Genomic DNA, 27,871 nt, shown 5'->3' on the forward strand with positions numbered 1-27,871 from the left:
GAGATTTTGTGTATGGAGGCAAAATTTAGCTCATGAGACACTTTGCTGTAAGGAGGGGCTGTGCTTTAGAATATGTTTTAAAGGGACAATGGATGACTGTAAATCCTATGGAAACCGTCGTCTTTCGGCTTTTCTGAAAAATTACCGTTCAGGCTTGCTTGCTAAGTACAGGCATAAAAACCTGTGCTCTTCGACCTTGGAGTCAGAATTGCATCTGGGTTTCAGGGGAGGTCACTGCCACAGGGCTCCATCTAAACAGACACTTCAGAGGGACCGCAGTGACGGTGTGGCTCCCGTGCTGTGGCGGCCAGAGGAGCGCGGCCCTCGCTCATCCCGTCTCCGGCTGCTCTTGTATCCCCCGTTGTCCAGATCAATTCCGATTTGCTGCGTTTTTCTGGGCATGCCAAGGCTGTGTTTCTGCTCTGGCTGGGCTGTGTGGGGATGACCTAGAAAATGCCCACAGCTGCAAACCCTCAGCACTATGGGGGGGGTCACTGCCGTGCGGCAGAGACCCGGCATCCTTCGTCTGCCGGCGCGCTCACCCAGAGAGGTGGCAAACCTTTTGGGCAAAATCACCCATCATTTCGAGAACTTCTGCTTCTGATACAGGAAAGATGCCTGGAGATATGTAATTTAACCTGACTCCCGTGGCTGGAGCGTGGCTGTAGTCACTTGTGGCTGCACTGGCAGCCCCTGTGCTGTTTGAGCCAGTGGAATGTTCGTGGCTGGGCTGCCTTGTGCCCAAAGCCGGGCTCCGGGGGCTCAGGGAACTGCAGAAGCCATTGGGTGCCTCATGGCTCCCCAAGCCCAGTGTTTTGGAGAGCTGATTAGAGAAGACAGTGAGGTGGATGGCTGAGAGAAGGACAGAAAACACAAGGTGCCCAGAGGAGCAGAGGTGTGTCTGTGTGGGTACGTGGACAGGCTCTTTCCTTTAGCCATGGGGCAAGACTGCCGCATTCCGAGCAGGAGCTTTCCTGTTTTGGAAAGGCTGAATGCCAGAGCCTGTGTCCTCACGGCTGGATGCCTGGGTGTACATGATGAGCAGTTAATGATCTGCGTGTCTCCTCCATCCTCTCCTGTTCCCCATCCTAGACCAGCTCCCTCCGGGCACTGAGGAGGAGGAGGAGCACATCAGGCTATAAAGTGTCTGGGGCAGAGGGGTTGCTCGACCTGCTGTCTCTTCACTTTTTATTTGAAACCGACTCCACATAAGAACAAAAGAATGCCAAGGAACTCCCAAAATACAGCAGCAAGTCTTTTCGACAGATGAGAAAGAATCTGTAAGTCCCAGAAGTACTTACTCGTTTTATTCTCATTTCTTTTGTTTCGTTCTGTACAAGTGGAAAGTTAGCTTTGTGCTGATAGATTGACAATGGGATTGGTTATATTCTGGTTTTTGTCTTCTCTGAGATCATGTTTTACAGATTGTTTCTCTAGTTTTTCCAATTAGCTGTAGGCAAGAGTCATGGGAGTGCAACATAATTTATGTTTTTTTAATGACTTGTGAGGCTCATCCAGTTCTTTGCAGTTAGAAGTTGCCAGTGAGACCCTGTGCTGCCTGTGGACATGACAATTTAAACGTGAGGTCAAGATGGAGAGTAAAGCATGTGCTAGTCCCTCAGAGGATAATGTGCCCAGGATTATTTCCCAGGGGTTAGAAAGAGCTCAGGACTATTGTTTTAAAGGCTTCTTTGAGCTGATGTACGTTTGCACTTCTAGCTACGTTTTGGAATTCACAGACAACCTACCTAGTAACTACCAGGTGGGAAAGGCACAGTCTGCAGTTATGTAGTTAAATGTATGCCCTTGAATGTAGGTCTGCATGTCTAGCCACACATAAAGGTGTATAACATAGTGTGTTTGCTGGGGCAAGAGCAAAATTTGCATTATACATATTATATTCTAGTGTGTGTACCTTGACCCTCTTTGCACCCACAATCAAGTTCTGCCCACCATGTACAGCCCACCATGTACTTCCACACGAAGTTCATTTTGCCTGCACAGTTTGGGCATGCCATTTGAAGTGGATCTTGTACACAGTTCGTGGAAGAAGCAAACCGATGGTTCAGAAGACAAAACTGGTAGACTGGATTCCTCTAATGCACTTTATTACCGTAAAGCAAGATAAATCAGATAAGAGTCTTACTAAAAATGGGGAGACTCCAACAGAGAGTTGTAGAGCTGTGAGAGACAATGGTCTCAGCTTTTTTCCTGACAGGGCACCAGGTGATTTCTGTAAATATGGGGCTACCTGTCACATGTGCAAACTGGAGCATGTATGTATGTATGCCCATGGCTGTTTGATTGGTACATGCTCACGCCTCTTCATACTTAGCTGAACTTTCCCTGCAAAGGCAGTGTTGTTTCTCTTGTGCTGTTATTTCAATGAAACTGGAAAGGCATTTTCTGCAACTTGTCTTGTTCCTGGCAGACCGAAACAGAGAAATGAACCAATTTCGAGCCTTCAACTCTCATGGCAAATCCGTTCCCTAAAAACAGATTGCTTTGAAATAACCTGACCCCAACTTGACAGATTAATATTCAGTATAATGGTAATTTTTACAGATTTACCGGGGAAGGCTAAACTCCACCCCTCCCCAAACTTTCAGATATCTTTTGTGGGATTGTTTCATCGTGAATCTTTTTAGATGAAGTGGGTATGACTGACCTTGTCCTGATGTGAACAGGCAAGCATATGTTTGAACTCACTGCAACAGCAGCTTCAGGGGACAAGCCCTGGTGAGAAGCGTGTTATCAGCTGAATCCTGCCCCTACTAATCCATCTTGGTTGGCTTCACCACCTCAGAGGCTGAAGGCTGTTCAGCCTAAGGTCATGCTGACATTTTAGTGCAAGCTTGAAGGAAGCAGCCTGCAGTATATTCAGGTCCTGCTCAGAATTGCAGTAACACAGGCAAGTCTGGGATCTGACTGTGCCTGTGACCGTGGGGGCCTGACTGATGAGGATTCGGGTTCTCTTGGCCAAAGCCATCAGAGTTCAGCTCTCAGCAGCCATCCCGGAGCCACCTCTTCATGTGCCAAGAGTTCAGACTGACCTTCCAGGTGCTGGCAGGGCACATCTCTGTCTTGTCTTAAGCAATTGCTTAATTGTTTAACCCTGAAAGGGATGCCTGGCTTAAAAAGAACTTTGAAATGAAGCAGTCATTCCCAAGGCCTCACCAGCAGGATAGATCCTGAAAGAGAGAGGAAAAAGAGCGTTCAAAGTGAGCTCCATTCCACTGCTTTTTCACTTTCAGCCTGAAATTGCGTTTCAGGGTTGTAATCAATAGAGAAATGACTGATTGAAGAACAGTCCAACCCCTCTCCTTATTCTTTGCTTCTGAGATCTGGGTGTAACTAGTGGAGGCTTTGTGTCTCCCTGCAGAGACCCACACACTTCATACTCAAGGAGCTAGACATCTGTGACCATTTTCCTGCTCTGGATGGTATCACACAGCAACAATTTAGCAGAGAATAAAAGCGTGAACGCTGCTGATGAAAATGACTGACTGATCTCCAGCGTCCCTGAAGCAGAGGCACAGGGCTTTGCAATGCTTTGGCATCTCCACCTACCTCAGGGCCCAGAACACTCTGATTCAGCAGGGTGGAGGCTGTGGTGGTGAAGTGCTCGTTTCTTCTTTCCCAGGTGTTTCCATCCCAAGGTGTTGCTTTTAAAGACAGAGAAAGGTATTTTTTCACTTCTATAATACGCAAAGCCTGTTTTTGTAAATAAATGTGTTTGTTGGCTTGGAGAAAACAAAACAACAAATGGCTGTAGGAGAAAGGGAGAAAAATTGATTAGATAGGTATAGGTTAGCTGTGTTATACATAGATTATCATTGGGAGCAACATTCAGAACAGATTCCTTTGCCACTTCAGATAAAGGATAACGCTGTCATCGAGGAGCACGTGTAGGTGTTTTCCTCTGTAATCTCCTAACTTATTACTAAACACAACTATCAACAAGAAGGTAACCTGGAATGCCATGGAGAAGTAAAAACTAGAGCAAGCAGCAAATAAAGGGAAAAGGAATTTAAAAAGGAAAGGATGGAAACCAAAATAAAAGAAATAGCAATAGGTGAAATTTGTAGAAAGGAGGGAAAACAAAAGAATAAAGAAACTCTATAGGAAGAGGCTTCCAGTGTAATTGCTCATCCAGTTATACTTGTCTTTTTACATTCAACCTTAAAGATTATGGAGTGTTTTCCTTGAGGCATGTGTGCTTTTATGGCTTGTTCTGCCACGGGAAGCAACACACTGCTATCTGCACACTCATTGTTTGTCATGCTGTGAAGCTGATATTTGTTTGAGACCTCTGGGAGTGTGAATACAAATAAACTTCTACCTGCTTATATCATGCAGCTGAGCTTGAATTGATGCTAAAAAAAGCCCCAACAGAAGTCAACCCACCAAAACAATTAACAAACAAACCTTGAGACTCAAGTGTGCCTTTTTGTACTGCTGGAGCAGTTTAAGTTCCAGTGTAGCCATGATCTTTTACTGATAAATAATCCACAGCCTATAGCAATGTGCTACTAATTCTGATAAAAAGTGTGGCAAATCTCCAGTGAATTAACAAGATTTTAACTCAATATGCCTTTCAGAAGATGCAGGTGCCCCATAGCTTGCTGTGAAGTCTGGTTCTCCAGGCTGATGTCCAGATCAAGAGGTACAGTAGGAATAGGCTCTTCCAAACTATGCAGTTTTCTTTTCAGTGGAAGCTAAGGTGGGGAAGTGACAGTGTGGCCTGGGGCTGTTACACTTGCCATCCAGTATCCTCCAAGGTGTGCAGCAGCTTCAGAGGGGTTTAGGTCCTCCTTGCTGTTGCATCAAAAGTCAGAGAGTCACCTGCACCTTGTTTCATTTTAAGAAGCTATCAGAAATTTGAGGAGGATGCTCTTGGGCTTATTCCTGTTTCCAAGCTCTATTTAGTTTGGGCAAATGGAAAGCTGTTCTTTGTCTCTCAGACACAGTTCAGAAAAGGCAGAGGGCAGTCTACAGTGATTTCAGCAGGAATAAGGTTTTGGCCCCCTAGGATGCACTGTTTACACTGACTGCTGAAGAGCAGCTGTACATTCATCAGTCATTCTGCCATCCTTGACATCTGCTTCATCCTTATGGCATACAGATTTTCTTCTCATTCACCAGGACAGTTGCACACAGCACTGCACTTCTGGTGACATTATTCCCAGCTTTATCACATGCATTCTTTGCAGACCAGGTAGACAGTGTATACCCACACTTGTGATTCCCTTTTAGATGGTTCTGATGCTTCCTGTTTTCTTAGTATTTTGTGTTTCAAAAGATCAGGATGGTGGCTTCAGTTATTAAGTGATGCCTTTTGCTTTTCAGAGCAAATCTCTGTGTTTTGACCAAACATCAGTTGCATCAAAGGGCAAACTGCTCACAAAATAGCAGAACTCCTGGAGTTGTTATTGTTGGCAGCACTGCTGTGAGCACAGGCCTTTGCTGGAGGAGCCTGCAGGATAATATTAAACCTGACAGTGCTGGTGAAAGCAATGAACCGTGTAGGCTTGCAGTGAGGAAGGAAGGGGGCTCATAAGCAAAAAAAAATCACTTTCAGTTTCTAAACCATCGAGTTGCTGGTGTTTTGTCACAGGATAATGAGAATAATTTCATGCTTTGTGTCCCATTTTTCCTTTCACAGGAGTAGAAAATATTCTGCTTTCTTTGTTTGCCCTTTGCTACTTTCCTTGAAGCCTTGTCTGCTCAGCTCAAGATCAGTAGCTCAGCAGTCCTGGGGTCCCACAAATTTCTATGCTCTCAGCATATCACTGCTGCCTCTAGAGTGGCTGTGCATACTAAACACTAAACCTCTGGTTTAAGTCTGCAGAGGAAAAAATAAAAATGCCTTTTTGACTAGCTGTTAAGGAGTAAATTACCCTTTAGTAGAAGACTATGTTTTTTGACCCTCAGTATGGATTTTCCCTTTAATGTGTTCTTTCTCCAGCTCAAGTGTGCTGCCATTTGACATGGGCTTTTTTGCTGCCATTCAGTCTGTGCTGTCCAGAGGCACCCCAGCATTCCATCTGTAGGGTGGGCACCTCTCTATTTATATCTTTATTCTTTCAGGCCTAAACATCCCAGGTGGCTCATTCTTGATGAAAACAGTTCATAAAAGACCAATGTTTAGATGTATACAAAGCAATGCCAAGATTTCAGAGGTGGTGTACCTGGGAGCAGCGTAGGAAACCCCGGGTGATGGAGGACAGCATTTTCAGGGTAGCAGGATCAGTATGGATGTTGTGTCATTTCTGCAGGTTTCATGGATGTGGCAGGAATGTCAGAGTGACCATGTGAACATGGACATGGCACCACCTAATCCCTGTTCATTGCTGAGATACATGGACACAGAAATTTCTAGGCAGCTTATTACATCCATGTTTATTTTGTGTGTAGTCAGGATGCCTCTTTATCTGAGCCTGTCAGTCAGTGCCAATATCCAAAACAAATGCAAACCACTCACCACCTGCCCCCCCGACCCCAAACCCCTGAACAACAGCTATATGGGACAAAGGGACACTCGTGTTCTTAGTGATATGGAAACCCCCCTTGGCTTCCTGATCTGTATATCATGCTGATGTGCTTAGGTTTAAGCTTATGGCATCACTTTGGCTTAGGACAGAATTTTTGTGATAAAATTCAGTTGATGGAAACCACTGGTAGAATTTTTTTTACAATCCCTTGGAAATGGTGAAGGGGTCAATTTTCAATCTGAACAGGCTTTTGCATGTTGTTAGTTCTCTGCTTCTGCTGAGACCCAGAATGCTGATGAGGACCAGCACTTGCCCTTCCCTCCTGTGGTAGATGGTAGGAGTGCTGTGGAAAGTCTTTGAGTTTGGCACAAGATCTTTCAGAGGACCAAGGGTTGGGAAGGGGAAGAGAATGACATGGTTGGTAGATCCTTGAGAGTAAAGTGTCTGCTTTGTGGTTACCTCAGACTGCAAGGACTGGATTAAATAACCAGTCCTTTCTACTCCTGTGCCCTCGACAGCACTAATCCTTTTGGTAAAGAACTCCTGTCTTCAGTGCATGGTGCCCCTTTCTGAGAACTGACAAAGGACACACATGCAATCCCCACGAGTGGGCCAGGCTGGTGGACAGAAGCATGACTGTGCTGGGATGTCCCTTGCAGGTTTTCAGACAAAGATTGCAGTGTTTGGATGTGGGAGCTCTCTCGTGTGTTCTGTAACCATGTGAGCTGTCCTGCTGCAGCGTCCACTGACAAAAAATAGTATGTCTTATTTTTTGCAGGGCTTCCAAAGCAGCTGAATCCAGGACCTTAAGGAATGTCACGCAGTGGTTGCTGAACTAATTGGCACTGAAAGGACCAGAAAAAGATGGCAGTCTGTATTTGAAATAAACACGTGGACTCTCGCAGATCAGAAACCATGTCAAAAAAAGGACGTAGCAAGGGCGAAAAGCCTGAGGCACTGATTGTTGCCCTACAGGCTGCCAATGAGGAACTCAGGACCAAGCTAACAGACATTCAAATTGAGCTGCATCAGGAGAAATCTAAGGTGAGTGAGGATTTGGTTTTAAGTAGCAGTGCCTGTGCTGAGGAAGGGAAACAAGTGGAAAAAGTGGTATCACAGAATTCAACAGATGCCACACAACTCTTTCCTAGAACAGGAGTCTGATTCTTTCCCAGCTTAAAGCATTTACTGTGGATGTCCTGTGGCTCCCTTGGAAGAGACTCCTTTTTACTGAGCTACAAGTTTAAGAAGCCTCTGGCCCCAGTGGAGCAGTATATTCATGAAAGTTGTAGGAAACCTTGCTATTTCTGAGCCCTCCAATTTTCTGGTGAATTTGCCTGATGTTGACTGCTGGGTTAAAAAGTTTTTAGACAAATGCACACACATACACAGAGTCTTATTTCCTAAGGAAATATTGAAAGTATGTGTAGTGTCACTGTGGGAGGCAGGACGCCTGGAGAAGATGGGGTTGTTTTGTAAAGGCAGTGTAACCCATTGAATGCCTCAGGAGCTGGCCCATATTGTGTTGTAGGAGGGTGGAGGATTATCTGGGTTCTGCCTCACCATCCTGACATGGGTGCGTCTGGGTGGGCTTGTTTTGACAACGTTAGGTTGGTAGCAGGTGACTGTCACTGTATCTCAACGCAGGTTGCTAAACTCGAAAGAGAGAAGACTCAAGAAACGAAGCGCATCCGCGAGGTGGAGCAGCGCAAGCAGACCGTGCAGATCACCGAGCTGAAAGCCAAGCTCCATGAGGAGAAAATGAAGGAGCTGCAGGCTGTGAGGGAGAACCTCATCAAACAGCACGAGCAGGAGATGACGCGGATGGTGAAAGTCCGGGACAGCGAGATCCAGCGCCTCAAGTCAGCGCTGTGCGCGCTGCGGGACGGGAGCAGTGACAAAGTACGGACAGCGCTGACGCTTGAGGCTCGCGAAGAGGCCAGGAAACAGTTCGACTCCGAGCGCCTTAAGCTTCTGCAGGAAATTACTGAACTGAAGTCTGCCAAAAAGCAGGTAGATGAGGCCCTTAACAACATGATCCAGGCCGATAAGATCAAGGCGGGGGATCTTCGGAGTGAGCACCAGTCCCACCAGGAAGCCATTTCCAAGATCAAATGGGAGAGTGAAAGGGATATTCGACGCCTGGTCAGTAACCAAAAGAGTTCATGTGTTCTCTTATCCTGCATTTCCTTTGCCTTCTGTGTCTCTTAGCTTTTTCTGCATAACAGAACTGTGCAATGCACCTCACTTTGAAAAAGTGTTACAAACTTCTCACTGTGATTTCTCAGGAACATATAGATCGTGGTGCACAGTTAGAGCACTGTGATGGCAGCTAACAAAGGAGGGGAGTGATTGGCCTAGACCATAAGGATCTGGCTTCCTGAGATGTTAATACATGCATGGTGAAAAGGGTTAGATAAAGAGCGTTTGCATCTGCACTTGCAGTTTGTTGGTTTGTCCAGCCCATATTATGGTATCCTGAACGTGTTAAACCATGGCAGGAGGGGAGATACCTTTTGATTTGGCCTTGGCATAGCCTTCAGTAATTACTGGGGAAAATGAACAAAAAGAGGCCCTCACCAGCAATGGTGCAGGCTGCCTTGTTTCCCTGTGCCATAGTTTGGCACAGGGTTTATCCAAACCACGATGGCACTTGCTCGCTCCCCCTCACCCTGAGGACAAACCACACTTCTTTTTTTCTCATCTGAAATTGAGGATCTATTTTCAGGTTTTTAATATAAAAAAGAACTGTAGTGAATTTCAGGACGAAACAAAACCATTTAGTAAAATCAACTCAGGTTCTAAATATGTATTGTATGGTTTTATCTTTAGGAACTGATGAAAGGCTTTTTGAAGGCTATTTACTTGCATAAGAACCTTGGACAAGTCCAGAATTACTTTTCTCAGACTTACACAAGTGGTTTCCAATTGCATTGTATTGCTGTCAGAGTGACATCTAGTTAATGAAGATCATAACCTAGACCTACTCTTTGAAAAATACTGTTGGGAAGATTTTGGCTAGCCTAGAAAGCTACAAGACCAGAGAGGATCTTTGGCAGCTTCAGGCAAAATTTAACATAGATATAGTTTTTGTTTTCAGGCAGTGATTCATATCATTCCTAGACAGTAGGAATTTTGCCAGAGTGATTTGCAAAAACTGGTGCAGTTTGATAGAGCAGATCTGAGGGGTGAACAGTGCTCTTAAGTAAATCATATACTACGAGATTGGAGAAGGCTGAAATGCTGTTGCCTTCACGCAGTAATATTGCTCTGGTGTTTCTCTCATTCAGATGGACGAGATCAAGGCTAAAGACAGGATCATATTTTCCTTGGAGAAAGAACTGGAGACACAGACAGGCTACGTGCAGAAGCTGCAGCTGCAGAAGGAAGCTCTGGATGAACAGCTCTTCTTGGTGAAGGAGGCAGAGTGTAACATGAGCAGTCCCAAGAGAGAGATCCCAGGAAGGGCTGGAGATGGCTCAGAGCACTGCAGCAGCCCTGTATGCAGGTTTTACTGGTCCCTGAAAAACAGAAGCATGGATGTGTTTTTCTTGCTGAAATAGCTTCTCAGGCCCTGGAAAACATTCTGTCATATTCACTACAGAAAAATTATGTCTGTAGAGTTTTCAGAGAGAATGCTAGTTGGACAAAGCTTTGTTTCCTCAGTTGTTTTATTTACAAATATAAAACGTCTTAAGTCATTAGTGCCCCTTTGAAAGAATCATTTGATGGCCATAACTACCTTGATAACATGCATCCTCAAAACCAGATAAAATTAGGAGGGTGGGCTGGGAAGGGCAGGGGGTGGAGAATCCATGAGACTCTTAGGAGATCCTCATTTTTGTCTGCCTTACTCTTCCCACAGACAGCCCTTGGTGTCATTTACAAAGCATGTAACTCATCCATTGTGTGATTAAACAGAAGATGTTTACACAACTAATGTATAAATAAACTCACCCGTTGTGTGACTAAACTAAAGGTGTTGACACAACTAATGTATACATAAAAGCATGTTTACACGTACACAGATGAGGAATAAGAAAGTAAAATGCAATTGATACTGAAAGGGTTGTCCTTACTTTTTCACCTGATGTAGCGGCTCAGCAAATAGAAGTAGTCTGTAGGAAAAGGCAATAAAAACCAGAATCTTTTAGCTTATTTTTCCCCATCTTAAAAAATTCTCACCTGATTGTTTTCTCTTTGTTTTTTTTCAAACAGCTTAACATTTTCAAATAAAGTATCCCCCAAACCAGACCCTTCCTTCCAAAAATATATATAATTTTGCCAGCATGTTCAGCATCGCAAAAGTCCCTAAAGATAACTTATTGATGATGGCAGCTTAGGGTGGCTGGTGTGTGTTTTTTTGAGGATTCTCTTTCCCGCTGTGTGTGTTGAAGAGGGTCAGTAACTGTGACGTTGTTGCCCGCAGGACTTGCGCCGGAACCAGAAGAGGATAGCGGAGCTGAACGCCACGATCCGCAAGCTGGAGGACAGGAACACGTTGCTCGTGGATGAACGAAATGAACTGGTGTGTGAGCTTTGCCCTGGCAGAGAGAGGAGGCAGAGAGCCACAGGGGAGGCTGAGAAGGATTATTTTATGCTAGGATTAAATAGTAATTTCACTGAAGTTTTGCGAGTACAAAATCACAATGGAAGTTGCAGTGAGGCTTTATAGGATTGTACATGAATGCTTCTGTTTCCTCCTTGACCTTTTGAGCATACAGCAGTGTGTGGTGAGACTTGTAAATGAAACAAGTACTGTGCTGTCTGTAGCCCAGTATTTGACCAGGCTGAGAATATTACAGTACTGGGTCTAGGGAGAATGGACAACAGAGAATTGATCTCTTTTATCTGATTTTCTCCCCTGTGGTGATACCTGTGTGTTGAATCAGGACCCTGGCTTTTTGACCTCTTCGCGTTCCTACTTCTCTGATTAAGGATGAGTGTGATAAGTTCAACTCCTTGTTTTTATTCCTGAGCTATAATTCGTAATGCACTCCTGTCATATCAGTTTAGCTGGCTTGGATCTCCTCAGTGTTCTTGATGTCAAAATTGCAAAATAGTGTCTTATCAAGATTGCAAATTACAAGTATGTTCATGTCTCTCATGACAATTATTTACTACTATTATCAATCCAGCTGAAGCGTGTCCGAGAAGCTGAGAAACAATGTAAACCTCTTCTGGAAAAGAACAAGTGCCTCACGAAGAGAAATGATGAACTTATGCAGTCTTTGCAGCGCATGGAAGATAAACTCAAAGCAGTCACTAAAGAAAATATAGAAATGGTTGGTACTGAAGAGCAAAATGAGGATTAGTGGGTGATCTATGTTTGTTTTGGTAGCCAAATCTTCATAGTGTATGCATGTATATACACAGAGTATCTGTCATATAAAGAGTGTAATACTATTGCTAATACACAGCCATGGTTAGGTCTATATTATTACAGACTTACATACTATAACTCTGATATATATTAATAGATATATTTAGCTGAATGCATAATCACAGTCTTTAATTCTATCTCCAAATTTAGAATATTAAATTTCGGTTGCTTAAAAAAAAAAAAAAAAAGAAAAAAAAGTTGCATTATTGAGGCATGTCCCACTGTTCTATTTTGCATCTGGAACTCAAAAAGGAAGCTGTTAAGAGGGATGTTTTCAGCCAGCATGATGTTCTTCTTGCATGTGTATGTTCCTGTTAGAGCTGATGATGGCAAAGTCAAGTTCTGGTATGGCACTGAGCATTCACATCTTTCCATAAAACATATACATGATAGATGGGAATTGGAAAGGGAGAACAGTGGTGTTTAAGTTTGTCTAGGGCTATAACTTTCACGTGTAGGGGCTAGATGAAGCGAGGTCAAAGCATTTCTGTCTGCATATGCTTCAAGTGGGATTGCCCTGAGTATGTCAGCATCCAGGCCCTGTCCCCCTGCACATGCACTGATGTTGCTTTGGTGTTAATAAAAAGGGAGATGGATGTTCTGGGTTGCCAGATGTGAGCTTCCCCTGCTAGGTGTGTTTATGGGCCTCGTTCCTGGCTTGCAGCAGCCCCTGTCCTGAGCAGGCTGAGTGCCCTGCAGTGGGAGCAGCTTTCCTGGTGATTAGGCTGAGACGATCAGATTCACTTTCTTGTCTCATAGAAAAAAGACTTGAGTGTTACAAGGTTAATCCACTTTAAGGCTGCAATTCACCCATGCCCAGAAGACAGATAAACTTAATGCAGGTGTCACAGGTCAGAGTTATTCTTCCACAGCAGTGGTAGTGCAGATCACAGTCCCCTGGGCTCTCTCACAGCAGAGAAGGGACTGGGGAATCTACAATGCATTAGGCATCAGTGGGCAACGCTGCTGGTGCATATCTGCACATGCAGCATGTATGTTCTAACTCAGTTCCGACATCTGCTCTTCATGCTGTGGATGCCCAAATCATGAAAGTTAGCAAACTGTGGGTGGCTACAGCAATTCTCACAGGCTGTAGCCATCTCTCTTGCCACATATGCTCAGGAGCAGGCAGGATATGATATTGTAGTTAAAATGGATGTATTATCACCAGTTTTTACCTTCCCTCCTGGCCTGGCTGGATGCATGTCTGCCACACGAGTGCACCACGTCCATTTCCTCACTGTGTGTGGTCATACACTGAGCATCAGTAAGGATATGGGGTCGTGGGAGTAGATACTATTTGCCTACCCACTGGACAGGTTCAACTCTTATTTGCCACATTTGGGGGCATCTTGATGCTTGGCCAGGGAAGAACTACAGTATGTGACCTTTAAGGGCTGCTGGAGAAGCTGTATTGCCACACAGTAACTAAACAGATAAAGCTTTGTTGTTCTGGTTGAAGAACTCAGTCTTGCTGTGCTGCTTTATTGTTAAAAAGCTCTGATGGGTATTAATAAAGAGTGATTTAGCTGAAGAATATTCAAAGGGCTGTTCAGCTAAACTGAGAGGTAATGTCTAATTTTTAACTGAAGGGTGGTCTTTTAGGTGCTGGATCTTATTTTATCTGTTTCTTCTTACCACAGAGAGAAAAAATAACATCACATCCCCCTCTAAAGAAGTTAAGATCTCTCAATGACCTGGATCAGGCTAACGAGGAACAAGAAACTGAATTCTTAAAGCTTCAGGTCATAGAACAGCAGAACATAATCGATGAGTTAACAAGGGTATGTCCAGAGCACCAGGAAATTAGGAATGATTGCCATGTACTGTCCACCACTGGTGGTATTCCTTCTTCTAACCAGAGGTCTGAGAGTTAATACTTTGCCTGTGTTTAACATCTGCAGGTGTTTAGATGTAGGTGTGCATGTGTGCAGTTTAACTGAATTTCTAGTGGAGCATCAGCCTCTACAACTCAAAGCATAACACTGTGTGTGAATTAAGCTCCAGAAAGGAATCCAGACTAAGAACTGTGGAGCTTGGGAAGGTACCTACATGTTCCCAAGGCATGTTCTGTCATTTAATGCTGACAATTTGTTTGTCAGCCGACTTTGCATTATGATATCAAGTAGAAGGAGAAAGACTCCAAAACAAGCTGTTGTCTCTTCTGAGACATCACTGCTAGGAGTGGTGAGATCAACACTCCCATCAGTTAATGACTTTGAGATAGAAGCAGCATTTCCTTGGCAGGGAAGGCAGGCAGCCCCTCGTACAGTTCCGTGCATGAGATCTCCCAGGAACTTTAGAGGGCAATCCCTCAGTGCCTGCTGTCTGACAGCTGCTCAAGGGGGGCTTTCTTCAGGTGGTTTTCAGCTGACACACATTCAGATTTGGATATGAATCCTCCCTTCCCCCTGGAGTCAGATTCCAGTTTGAATGTATGCAGAGAATCACTGGAAGTTTTATGATTTATTTCTTCTGTAGATTTGGCCTTCTACAGCTGCAAAGAAAAGAGAGAGTAATTTTTTAATCTTATTTTCCAGGACAGGGAGAAACTCATTCGTCGCAGGAAGCATAAAAGGAGCTCGAAGCCAATTAAGGTAAGAAGAAAAATTGTTTTCAGTTTACAAAATGGTAGCAGGCTCTGTAGGAAAACACACTTTAGCAATCTGATTACAGAGAGCTTTGTGGATTATAACAATCTGCTTTAATGATCAGGTTTATAAACACCTCAGTTACTTTGGGAGAGCTTTTTAAATCCACTTTGAAATGGGGCTTCCCCCCTCCCCCCAAAATAGTAATAATCGTCCTTCCATCTGGTTTCTATAAATATTGGTCTCAGGGTCTGTTATTCTGAGAGTTATTTACATTTCAAGAGACCTTCACTGTTTTCTGTGATATGTTTTTCACAGCACATATGGGCTAAAGCGAAATCCTTGTGCATCTCTACTCTTCAAGCAGAAGCTCCTGCCTGAGAAATTGTCATTCTCTCCTGCTTGGTTCCATAGCCCTTTGACTAACCTCTGTATCAGCCTGAACTGGGTTAAGTCCAAAACTGGAATAATTTAAAATTTTAGAGCTAGTAGAGTAGTCAGTAGGGGTTTAAATAGCTCCTTTATCAGCTGGATGGGAAGAATGACTTTGCAACACCCCCACCTTCAAAAACCAGAAACACTGGTTGCTTGCTTGCTCTTGGTCCTCCAAGTCCATCCCTCAGTGTGTTCTGTGAAAGTGTGTTTTGTGAAAGTAATGCAACACTGTCCTACACACGTGGAATTTCAGACCAGTAAATCCTAGAGGTGTCCTCACGTTCTTTCTGTATGGGTTGTGAAGCAATGCACAGTACACACAACTGGGAGACAAGGATTGAAAAGTATTTTCATCAGTAAACTTTATTTCTAAACCAGAGAGTATGACATTGGAGAACATGGCAATTATCTTCACTTGACAACACAGTGAATAAAAATTGTAATATATGCAAAAGGTAATTGGCATCTTTGGCACATGTTTTTGTGTGATTCAAGTTCCAGGTTTAGAAGGCTTTAACCTGTCAGCAAAAGTGAAAAATCTTACAAAGCAGAAGTGCATTTTAATGGCTCGTTGATCAGTTTGTCTGCAGAATTATTCATAAGCCAAGTATTTAAATGCTCAAATCTGTACCCTGAAACCAAGCCTGCAGGTTCAAAAATCTGTGCCTTCACAGGACACATCTCACTGTTTTCCTTTGCTTTAATTCAGGTGCTGAGATTGGTGATAGTGAAGTGTCAGACCTACAACCAAACTGTGCAGTGTGAGCACTCTTAGAACATGTGCCAGTGACTGCAGTCCTGGAAAGATGTGATAAAAGTTCCTTCTCACTAGCTTTGTATTAACAGGGCTTTCACTCACTTAGTCCAACAGCAATATCAGCAAGAAATATCAGCAATATCACTGAGACATTAAAAATATCAGCAGTGTCCATGAGAGGAGAAACAGGGCTTCCTATTCTGCACACATTTCCAGCTCTCTGTGGTATTACCTCTGTGCACCAGTCTGCATGGTGATAGATCTCTTCTGAAGAGCTTTGTGGTTAACAAACAGTTCTCAGACAGATCCTCAGTTCGGAAAAGTTAATCAGCAAACTTATTCCCTGCCAGCACAAGACCTAATCTTCAATGTGGTTAGTTTGGACTTGGTAATTGCAGAGGAAGCCCATTACTCATTTTCATACCTTGGCTTTTAAGTAACCAGCAACTCTCCCCTGCTCCCCTCCAAAACTTGAGCTATGAGTTTCCAAGAAGGTTCAGAAATCATGTCTTTCCTTCTATAGAGACACGTGGTGGATACATTTTTTGGGTATGATGATGATTCCATGGACTCTGAAACATCCTCTGTGGCCTCATATAGAACAGACAGGACACCAGCAACCCCAGATGATGATCTGGATGAGGTAAGATCTGACTCTTTCCATAGGCAACTACAGGTTTTCAGGAGATTGTGACTTCCAAAAAAAAGTGATCAGGCTCTCAAGAACACGTAGGTTTTTATCGTGCATGTTGAGTGATACGTACTTCATGAAGTTTGACCTTTATTTTGGTTACTCACATACTGAAATGCTGAGAGTTTCTTCCACAATCTAGTCCACAGAGTCTACAGCTATGACTACACTGCCATTTGAGGTTGGTTTTTTCCTCTCCCCCTTCAAGGACACAAACCTATCACATTCCTTTCAGCTTAAGACATATAAATGCTATATAACCTCCCCATTCTTATTATTTCATTTCACAGCAAGCTCATTGTGATTCAAAAAGCTCTTTGAATCAAGACTTGTAAACCAGCTACTGTGCTTAACAAATCACACTTGCATTCCTTGCTTTGACAGTGCTTTGCTGTCCCAGTGCTTAGACACGTCCCTTCCTATTCTGCAGGGTTTGGCAGCGGAAGAGTCAGAGCTGCGGTTTCGGCAGCTGACAAAGGAGTACCAGGCCCTGCAGAGAGCATATGCACTGCTGCAGGAACAGACAGGAGGGGTCATAGATGCTGAAAGAGAAGCCAAGGTCAGTATTTGTTTGGGGGTACCAGCATCTCATTGGTCTCATGACATACAAACCCCTCAAAAGGCCATACAGGGGAATGGAGTACGTACAACATCCCTGACACTGAGACATCTCTGTTCACTCGTTTGCTGAGGACATTTTTAAAGAGAGTGACAATTAAGGATGGACACAATCACTCTGTTTTCAAGAGGCTGTCCTCCACCTGAACCTGAAAACTCTGCAGTTAGGCAGGCCTGCCAAAGCAGGCAACTCTGCAGCCTGGCACAGAATCACAAGGTTTTCTCATCTTTTGCCTATGTATGATAGGGTTGAATTTTAAAGGTAAGTGAGGACCTGTGTGTTTTCACAAAAGCACACGTTGCATCTACTTTAGGAACACCTGAATGTTTCTAAAAGAGAAATGCAAATTGAATTCAAATTTTCATGTGATACAGACTACAGTAAACCTTCCAAGACTAAAAATGTTGTCCCTCTAATAAAATTATAGAAACATTCAGGCTGGAAGGGACCTCAGGCAGTCTCCAGCCCAAAACTCCTGCTCGAAGTAGTCAGATGTGAGACCATACCAGTTTGTTTAGTCTTTGTTGAGTCAGCTCTTGAAGACCACCCCAGCAGCTGTAACTGCCTCTTCCCACTACCTCTTGCCACTGTCATCTACTAAGCACCTTTATTTTTAAATTCAGGGACTGCCCTTTACTAGGATCTTTGAGCAGAGCACCCCCACCTCAAGTACCTGAACTTGTGTTTTGCTGATCTTGATGCCAATCCATGGCAATAACAGGCTTGGGTGGGGAGCTGGGGCTGATCCCCCACTGTGTTCCCTTGTGTCATCTGTGTGCAGGTCTGAGGGGTGGCACAAAACGTCACTGAGTCCAGATCTTTCTAATGGTTTCCCACTCAGTGGAACTGACAGCATGAACCCAGGCCCTGCTGGTTTTGGTTTCCTTTACTACCAGTCACATTGCTGATTTTGGTACTCTTTAATGCTGTGCCTGACTTCAACAGGCTCAGGAGCAGCTCCAAGCTGAAGTCCAGAGGTATAGAGCCAAAATAGAAGATCTGGAGAAAACTTTGGCACAGAAAGGGCAGGTAAGTAATTATTGTGGTTTTTATTTTTTCCTATTTTGTATCTTACCCACTCTGCTTATAAAATAGCAAGCACAGTTTCAGTGTAAAGTTCAATGAGATGCAATGTTGCTGATAAGTAAACAGGAAAGTCTAGCAAGGTCAGAAGTCTTACTTCAGCTTGGTAGACTAAATATGATGATCTGTAAATGACAGTTTGTTCCTGTAGGATTTTAAAGCCTGAATATTGTGGCTACAATTGTCAATAAATGTGCCCAGCCCAGTGGAATTTGATTATTTTATAACAGTACTGCTTCATCCAACAGGACTCACACTGGGTGGAAGACAAGCAGCTTTTCATTAAGAGGAACCAAGAGCTTTTAGACAAGGTATGTTCCCAAGTTTTGCTTGTTCACTCTGGAGGGTTATCTGGGTCCTGTGAACCGTCTTCTAGGGTTTTGATTTTGCACAGCCTGTGCTACCTCAACTACTGCTCACCAAATGTTTGATGTTTCTTGTGACAGTCACACAGATCCTGATTTAACATATTTCTGTTAGATAGAGAAACTGGAAGCAGAAAACAACCGTCTGCAACAGGAGCTGCAGGATGCCCGAGACCAGAACGAGCTGCTGGAGTTCCGCAACCTTGAGCTGGAGGTGATGGATGGGCTCCTTACTGGACACCCACTTTAATCAAGGGTTTAAACAAGTGATGCAGTGATAAAACAGTAACAAATCAGGCCCAGCACTGTTAATTGTGAGCTGAAGTGCGGATGGGCCAGACCTCAAGCTCCCTCTTCACAGACTGCCCCTAATTAGAGACTCTTATTGTAGTGGCAGCCAACCAAAACTTCACCTGCTCTAATATCCACTATAAGCTGGTTTATTTTTCAGTTGTTCATTTCATTTGCTGTCCAAGGCTAAAGATATTTGCCACACAGAGCCCTTCCTGGATCTCATAAAGCAGTGCTGTGTGAGATTTGCCTCTTAGTTTTAGAAGTGTCCCACAGTTTTACTTGACAGCTGTGTTTCCATGTGACAGGGAGCTGGATGGATCAAGTGAATTACATGTTCATAAGCTAAAAGTGCATTTAAAAGGCAAGTTTCATCTTGACTTCTGTGCTTACCTGAATACCTGAAAGGAATAAGAAATAACATCATCAAATTTTTATTTTTGTCTTTGGTCCTTTAAAACTGGACAAATATTTGTAAATTTTAAGCAACAAAGATGTAGAAATACCTGAGTTGATCAACTTTTTTGACCACATTGTTTTCCACAGATGTTAGAAAGTACAACACACCAGGATAGCAAACATGTAATCTGAGTGTCCTAATAGTGTAAAATCAAACTCCTGTTTCTAAAGGGAGTATTTACAACAACACATAGTTCTTCAAAACTTCAGAAATCAAATCACTTGAGCTAGGTGACAGCCTTTCCACAGGCAGTTTGCAAATTGACATAATTCATCCAATAATCTCCTGTAAAACAATTTAGCTTGGGCTTAGGATCCTGTCCCGCTTGGCACACTTTTTCAGACTAGGTCTAGATGTTCCTTCCTTCGACTTGTAAAATGAAGAGCTTGGCTTTGTGAAACGTGATGTAAACAGCAGCTATGGCATTTTCTGTGTGCATTTATTTTAGTATCTTCTTCTGGCATGTTTGCCAATTTGTTTGCAGGAAAGAGAGAGACGGTCCCCACCATTTAATCTCCAGATTCACCCCTTCTCAGATGGTGTGAGTGCTCTACAGATCTACTGCATGAAGGAAGGGGTTAAGGTAGGTCAGTTTTATAAGGCAGTGCTTCTCCCTACAGGAGTGGTGGGTGCTGCCCATATAACCCCTTACTAATAATTCCACTAAACTTCAGGCACTTAAACACAGTGTAATATAAGAGTGTGATGACTGGCACAGTTCAGTTAGACTCAAAATTCTCACCATAATGATAAAATCTGGTTCAGTGGCAACTGAAATCAATGTGTGATGCATTTCCACGTGGATAAAACAACGTGGCTGATTTCCACATGGTTCATAGGAGGGATGGATATTGCAGCCATGATGAAAGGTGCATGCCATGCCTTTACCTTATTCTCTCGTTGCAGGATGTCAGCATCCCAGACCTCATAAAGCAGTTAGACATCTTAGGTGATAATGGGGTAAGTTGAAATGGGAGATATTTTCCCTTTACAGGCTGCATTTTGTACAGTACAGTAAGTGATATCTATAATTATGGCTGTTTTCTAAGATGCTTTTTAAATTATATGTCTTTTACGTCTGGTTTAGCAGACTGGGAAGAATGTCCAAAGGCCACTGATATTTGGAACTGGGCCTGACTTTGCTCCATTCACTGAGGAAAGCACATGAATTAGTTTGGCAGTCTTGAGTCAACCACTCTTCATCAGGACTAAGGTTCCTCCAAACAGTTTCATAAATAGGCAACAATTATCAAATTCCCTGTGGCTTTCTAAGAGGGCATTGCTGCCCACATAAAAGAGATCGTCCTGTATCTCTGGCCAACATGAGAAATGTCTTAAGGGAGTGTATAAGGAGAAAAGACCCAAAGCATCATGGTTGTCTATTCATGTGCTGGTGTAAATAAACATTATTTTTACAAAAGCTTTAATAATGGAAACTCACCTTTGTAAAACTAACATGAAGACAAACAAATGGGTCTAATTTTAGTTTACAATTCTTATAAGGTGCAATTTAATGAAGACATACAGTTAGTCCCTATCATACAGAAGGGAAAAAGCAGTGGTCTTTTTATTATGTTTAACAGACCCTGAATGTTTCAATGGGAATAGGATATTCAGTACTACAGGGATCCTCTGAAAGCTGTACACCTCATCTGTAGGCTGGGTTGTCTTTATTCATGCAGGAAACTGCTGCCAATTTTCTTCTTTCCTCACTTTCTCTTCACAGAATTTAAGAAATGAAGAACAAGTGGCTATAATTCAGGCTTCCACTGTATTGTCCTTGGCAGAAAAGGTAAATTGTGTGCTTGCTTTTCTCAGGTGTTATCTAAAGGCCTCATCTAACACATTTTATGCCCTGTTGTTGTCAATATTGTCAAACTTTCTAGCATTGGATGTGATTTTCTAAATAAATTGTGCCAGCAGAGTCCCAAACACCTTGCTAAAGCAGCAAAAATATCAAACTCATGTGGCCCAAGCTGTGAAGTAGAAACAACTGCAAATACAAAAATAATATCAAACGAAACTTGAAACTGAAAACTGAATGAAAAAACGTCAGACATTTAAGCCATAAGTAGATATAGTTTGGGATTTCTAGTTCTGAGATTTCTAAAGCTTCCAAAGGAATCTGTGCTCAAAATTTCACTGAAAGTATGTGTATGTGTTTTAAGTTCTGTGTTTTGGAAATTAAAGAGAAAGTGGTGCTAAAAGTTGGTTAAAATTACTTTCTGAGGCTCAAGTGCAACACAGTTTTGTCAACGTGAGAGCTTCGAAGGACTCTACTGAACAATTCCTTCTCTGCAAGCAGAGTTGCCATCTGGCCAGCTAAGTTATTTTTGGGAAGCCACAGCCTCATTGTGGGCCTTTATCCATGGGATGAAATGGGTTCCCTGTCCACCCAAGGATGTGTGCATTTCTACCTTCCAGTGACCCGGCAGTGGTGACCCTCTGGCTGCTTCCCTGCCAAGTGCTACCTGCAGACATCCTGGCTGCCTCTGTCACAGGAGGGGAACAGCCCCAGGATGAGCCCAGAGCTAGCAATAGGTTACTAAAAACAGACTAACAGGCTGCTGTAGATATCCCACTTGGCACTGCTCACATGCCTAGAAAACACAGCAGGTTACAGCTCTCATTGTCTTCCCTCCAGTGGATCCAGCAGATTGAGGGAGCTGAAGCTGCTCTGCATCAGAAAATGATGGAATTGGAAAGTGATATGGTAAGAAAACTCTCCTTATTACACATTCTGGGGACACTGAGTGTGTCTCACTTAGTTGATGTGCCAAAAGATAACTAGGAGAGTCTATTGGCAAATGAGCTATGCAGCCTTTCTCTGACTATTGGTGAATCCATGAAATTGTTCCTGGCCTGCTTCACATGAAACAGCATAATAACAGAAACAGAAATAGTGAAAGTTTGAAAACTTTCTCTCTCTTTCTATGAGGCTGATTGTTTATTGATAAGTACAGAGGGCTCAAAGGTTGCTTAATATTTTTCAGGGATGTAAATGCCTGCACTATTTGTTTCTTAAGATTCACAATCTAAACACCAGCTGTTGTATTGCATTTTATTCAGGACCAGCATGTGAGAAACTAATGAATTAGGTAATGAAAGCAAGCAGTGTTATGTTAAGTAAAGTTAGTAGCTTATTAAAAACTCTACAGAGAGTCAGTTGAGAACCAGTCTCCTCATCCTGCTGAATCAGGTATCTGTAGATGATTTCATAAAACTTCCTGAAGTATTTAAAGTAACTAATTCATTTTTCTGTCCAAATGATCCTTCATTGTAGGAACAATTTTGCAAAATAAAAGGTTATTTGGAGGAAGAATTAGACTACAGGAAACAAGCTCTTGACCAAGCATACATGGTATGTACAAGGGAAATTCTGCAGCACATACTGGACAGCCCTGCAATAGGACACAGGCTCTTGTTGAATCAGGAAGGGAGGTTTTTGCTTTTTTCTTAGCATTGGTTTTTTTTTAATTTGCTTTTTTTTTCTTATTCTTTGATGTACTAGCATGCAACCTGCACAGCTTCAACACATCTTACCTTTTCATGTCATAAAAAGCCAACATCTCCTGACGTCTGGAACTCTTTTGTCAGTTAAAGACAGATATTGCTCATTAATGTCAGCTTGTCCAACTGGAGTTTTTTAGCACAATGGGTTGAAATTTTAGAATTGGTGAAATATTTTATACTTAAAATAGGTATGAAAATTCATCCAACTCCACCTCTGTAAGTGCATTTAGAAAAAAGTAAGAGTGCAAGACTTCAGTGAAAATTAGTATTAAAATATTTTAAAAATAAAAGTTCATATTCTTTTTTGCAGAACAGAGAACTGTTTTCTGAGTTCTGTTTTTCACATTTTTGCACAATTGAGCACAGGGATCACCTCTCATGCAGAGAATCTGCTACCAACCCCCCCCCAGTTCCCAATGTGTTTTAAACCATGTTTCATCTCTAACTGGCTTTTGGTATTGCATCAACCAGAGGATCCAGGAGCTTGAGGCCACCTTGTACAATGCTTTGCAGCAAGAAACGGTGATAAAGTTTGGGGAACTACTCACTGAAAAACAGCAGGAAGAGCTGAGGACAGCAGTAGAAAAGCTAAGGCGCCAGATGCTGAGGAAGAGCAGAGAATATGATTGCCAGATTCTTCAGGAGAGGATGGAACTGCTCCAGCAGGCTCATCAGGTAGGCAAAAGGAACTACACATGTGTATCTACTCAGCCTTGCTGTACAGGAACACAATCTGAGGTCAAATTCAGGCAAGCTCCAGGCCACAAGGGAGCCTGGCATCTAGCTTTTTGAATTGTTTCATACTTTGTGTCTTTTCTGTGCATGCAAAGAGTGTAACCATGATCTTACACTTTCCATCTATTTAACAAAGGATTAATAAAAAAAACCACCAAAACAGATAATGTGAAACAGAACCACAATTGATATTAATTTCCAGCATTTGAGGATCCAGTTACACGTGTGCAGGATCGTGTTTTGAGCAGCTGAACGTGTGGTTTGACAGGGTGAGGGGATGGAGTCACAGTATGACACAAGATTATCCCTGCCATAGAAATGGATTTGTTTCTAGGCTTTTTGCACTTGGAACATTAAGTTACCTGTTTACTGGAACAGATTTATTGAGAATTTAAGGGAGATGCTTTCTTTTCTGATTTCCAGAGGATCCGAGATTTGGAAGATAAAACTGACATCCAAAAGAGACAAATTAAGGATCTGGAGGAGAAGGTTGGTTTTCTTATGCTTCTGAAGCAAGCTGATCAACTTTGGTTTGAAAGTAGGGACCCACTGCTCTTGAACTGCACGACCTTTGTGTTTCACTCAGTCAGCTGCACCCACTGCTGGTGATCAACTGCCCTTTCTTTTCAGTCTGTGTCAGTCGATACAGACTTTAACATTACAATACTACATCACATTATTAAATGTGTTTAATTGTTAATTAAAAATTGTTAATTAATTTAGTAGTTGGTAAATATTGTGTGTGTGTATGTGCATATATACATAGATATATTCCCAGGCTATTTCCAGCATGGATTGCAGCCACTGCTTTTTAATGCCCTTAAAAATACTCCCCATGCTATTTTTGATATCCAGCTTTGTGACTTAAGTCAACCCGTGGGGGTTCATAGTAACAGTTACACCTCAGGCTTTCAGTGTTGTGCCAGTTGTAATCCATCACCAGAATTAGTGGGATCTGTTTTCTAAGCCTGGGAGGTGGTATGGTACTTACAGAAGTAACTAGGGAAATACAGTCTTTTCCGAATGCATAATTACTCTAATTGTTCTGCTGAGTGCAAAAATAATTCTGATGCTTACAATGCCATAACCTTTAGTTTTTACACAATCTTTTTTTTTCTTCTGCAGTTTCTATTTCTGTTCTTGTTCTTCTCTCTTGCCTTTATTCTTTGGCCTTGATGTCAATGTGCCTCTTGGAAAGGTAAGACTGTTTTATTTATTTCCCCAAAGCTACCACTTCTTGCACAGAGCTGAGGATCACATCCTTGTGTGTTTTTGTGGATGTTTGGAGCCAGAGAATTCAGCAGGTTGTTGTCAATTTGTAATAGTTCACAATAGAGGGTTGTCCTGCTGCTGAGTTACTGGTGATACTGTGCTATTCAGGATTGTAAAAATAAAAGCTAATAAGAATTTCACAGTATCACACAGCCAAGAGAACTGCAGGTGAAATTCAGTGTTGATGTTTGCCAAGGGGTACAGATGGAAAACAATTACAATGATCTCAACCATATACACACTGTGATGGGCTCTGAACTGACACTCAGGTCAGGAGGTTGTAACAGGTAGAGCTCCATGTCCAGCAGCTAGGAAGGATACAAAGGAGGGCAAGGAAGAATGATTAGCTGCTGAGAGGCTGGAAGGGGGAGACAGAGAGATGGAAGGATTCTTCTGGCTCAGGAAGTCACACTGTTAAAAGGAGGTATGGGAGAGGTCTAGAAAAATTGTCATAGGATGGATGGATGGATGGATAGCTTAGCTTGCTATCATTCACTGTCTCCTCAAGTACAAGTACAAGCAATTGTGTGATAAGCTTAAAGGAAGTGAAAATTGATAGTTAAGCATACAGGATTGTAAAGAAGTCTTTGTCACAGCATGCTTAGCAGCTGGAAGTTCAGAGTTCAAAAAGCAATGTGAAGATAGGGAAATAAATCAGTGAACTGTAATGGTTCCATTTTCCCTTCTGTGGCTGGCCACTTCCAGAACCAGGATGCTGGGATAGGACAATCTTTCCTTTGATCCAGGATAACAGAAGTAGAACATAGCCTAGAAAACGTTATGGTAAAGTCTCAAGAACATGTAATGGTGGAGCAGAACTTTCTGTTTTGGGGACAGACCCATACCATTGAATTTCTGGATCTGTTGGCTCTGGCTTCAGCTCTGTCAGTGAATAAATTCCTCTGTTCTGCACTTTAGCCAAGCCAAGAATACAGTTGTGTCAAAGCTGTTCTTCCATGTCCTTCCACCATTTGTACCAGCTCAGCCTTTGTTTCCAGGTACAGTTCAAGGTATTGATTGCAATGAAATGCCATGGGTCCTGGTTGGTGGATTTTCTTTTCCCTTTATGGAAAAGCCCCTGCTTTGTGCTTCGTTCCAGCTAGATCAAGGATTTTCAGTTTTGTGCAGATGCAGACACAGCTCTGGGTTATCCACACCAAATGGAATCTGCTGCCTCTTTGTCCAGCCAGACCTCACAATGAATGTTTCCATGGGCTGAGGCACCAATATATATGGAGGTTGGGCTGGATGGGGAACAAGCTGAAGAAAAGAATCAGAGGAATGGACAGATCAGTGATCACAGCTCCTGTAAACAACAGCCAGTATCATTATTGAGCTGCTGCTATTTAAAACATACTGCCTCGATCCAGTGATCATTAAACAGATTAAGTTCTGACTGCATACTTACTAATGTTCCTGCTGCAGGGTTTCTGGGAACCGTGACACAGCATAGCAGCTGCGAGATGTTCCGAGTGGCTGCCACTGGTGGAAATTTGACTTTACAATTTCTCACTTGTTCTTAGTGGGGAAAAAAAATCAGAAAGTCTTCTGAAGCAGTCAAATTACAGACAGGGTAATTTTAAGAAGCCCAAATTTTCACAGTATGCAGTAGCAGCAAATAGTTTTATGTGACTGTGTCTTCTGCTGTACCGCAGGATCAGGAGTCCAGAACAAGCAGTCAACGTAGGGGGGAGATTCCAAATAAAAAAATTCTTGGATTTAAGGTGCACCTTGAAAACTCACAGGAACTGACAGTGACATTTGCAAGAACCTGTCTGCATGAGTTTTTTTTCCATTTGCCTGTAGTGTCATCCTTTTTCAGTTCCTTTCATAGCTACAATAATGTCCTTGTGCAGCATATGAGAAAAACTGGGGTAATAAGAGGTTCAGAGTTTACTGTATATATACATTTTGCACCTCCATTTTCCACCTGTATGGGTATGGAATTGGTTCTCTAGTGAGCATTTGCCTCTTCTGGTACAGCTACAGAATTGGTAAGAAGCTTATACATCCTAGTTTGACCAATACTGGTATTGGCTGTGGTGGAGGAAAAGTAAGAAACCAGGGAGTACCTCAAAAGACAACATTGCTCAGTTTAGGTCACCTTGATTAAAAATGCATTCACGACATTCAGCTACTGAACAGTTTTTTCTAATCCTGTCTCTTTTAAGATGAAGCATGCAGTGAAGTCTTTGCAGTAGAGCATGCTAAATTTTGATAAATTAGAAATTTCATTAGTATTAGAACTCATCAGGAAATGTTGTCTTCCCTGATTTTTAAATGGTTTTTAGTTTTGAAAATAACTTATTTTTCTGAAGCTTAAAAAAACCATCATTGGTAGGTACAAGTGACAAAAATATTCACAAAAATACATAATTTTTTTATTAGAGTATTTTTCATTAAAAAAGAAAAAGATGATTCACATGAAAAATTTAATTCAACTGTAATTGAATTTAGAGTACGAAATCCCTAGTCCTGGGAAAAAACGCCAGTGGGTACTTCCTGAGACTCTCTGCATGGTTTGGTATGCCAGCACAGGGGAGAAAGGAAGGCATGCTGAGAATTACAGACCTTCCAGACAAGAAAATTGGCTTTTCAAGAATTGCAATTATATAGCAGTATCTTTTGAAATAAGCATTTCTCAAAACAGGAAAGAAAATCCCCTATTATTCTGTCATTGAAATTCCAGTAATGCTGATTAATCTTTTGTCTTGGAGCCTATGAAAATATCTCTAGTGCCTTGTAACATTTCAGTGTCTGCTTGCAAAGGAAAAATGTGTTTGAACAGCTTCACAATGAGCTCTGCAATGTACTCGAAGGCAGACTGCACTCTTCGTTGCAGAGCAGCCATTCCTTCCCTCTTCTCAAAGCAGGAAGGGGGGAGAACCAAGAATAGAAAGGGAGAAGAATCACCCTCTGAAATACACCACCACCTCCACATTTGCTAAGACTTATGTCCTTTTGGTATAATTCTAGGGCTGGTTAGAAAAGCTGATGAGGTGTTTAAGGTCAGAACTCCGCATTTCTCCCAAAGTTCTAGCAGATCTGCTGTTATTCACTTGCAGTCATTCTGCCTGCAGGGGCTGCTGGGTCCCATCCAGCTTTGGCACGTTCCTTGAGCAGGGCTACTAGTCAAAGGCAACATAAAGCCTTTCTCTGCTGCCTTTAGGGCTGACAGGAGT

At 42.6% G+C, this 27,871-nt stretch overlaps 1 protein-coding gene across 2 annotated transcripts in view; it reads left to right on the top strand.

Annotated features, from left to right (window-relative positions):
• The window catches only part of JAKMIP2 (janus kinase and microtubule interacting protein 2), a 46,793-nt gene that overhangs the window by 12,821 nt on the left and 6,101 nt on the right, over positions 1–27,871 (top strand). Inside the window, exons 1-21 of one of the 2 annotated variants that reach the window (XM_050311890.1) lie at positions 979–1,280; positions 7,273–7,538; positions 8,142–8,639; positions 9,785–9,994; positions 10,924–11,022; positions 11,633–11,779; positions 13,521–13,661; positions 14,418–14,474; positions 16,184–16,303; positions 16,782–16,910; positions 17,916–17,999; positions 18,302–18,364; positions 18,534–18,632; positions 19,654–19,752; positions 20,076–20,129; positions 20,896–20,961; positions 21,814–21,882; positions 22,453–22,530; positions 23,154–23,357; positions 23,841–23,906; positions 24,543–24,615. In XM_050311890.1, the coding sequence (XP_050167847.1) occupies positions 7,410–7,538; positions 8,142–8,639; positions 9,785–9,994; positions 10,924–11,022; positions 11,633–11,779; positions 13,521–13,661; positions 14,418–14,474; positions 16,184–16,303; positions 16,782–16,910; positions 17,916–17,999; positions 18,302–18,364; positions 18,534–18,632; positions 19,654–19,752; positions 20,076–20,129; positions 20,896–20,961; positions 21,814–21,882; positions 22,453–22,530; positions 23,154–23,357; positions 23,841–23,906; positions 24,543–24,593 (2,463 nt within the window). In that variant the 5' untranslated portion in view covers positions 979–1,280; positions 7,273–7,409 and the 3' untranslated portion in view covers positions 24,594–24,615. Of the gene's footprint in view, positions 1–978; positions 1,281–7,272; positions 7,539–8,141; positions 8,640–9,784; positions 9,995–10,923; positions 11,023–11,632; positions 11,780–13,520; positions 13,662–14,417; positions 14,475–16,183; positions 16,304–16,781; positions 16,911–17,915; positions 18,000–18,301; positions 18,365–18,533; positions 18,633–19,653; positions 19,753–20,075; positions 20,130–20,895; positions 20,962–21,813; positions 21,883–22,452; positions 22,531–23,153; positions 23,358–23,840; positions 23,907–24,542; positions 24,616–27,871 lie in introns of those variants that run through there. The other variant, XM_050311891.1, reaches the window with a different exon arrangement.

The sequence above is a fragment of the Myiozetetes cayanensis genome, unplaced genomic scaffold (assembly GCF_022539395.1).
Source record: "Myiozetetes cayanensis isolate MyiCay16 unplaced genomic scaffold, myiCay2020 scf17, whole genome shotgun sequence".
NCBI lineage: Eukaryota > Metazoa > Chordata > Aves > Passeriformes > Tyrannidae > Myiozetetes > Myiozetetes cayanensis.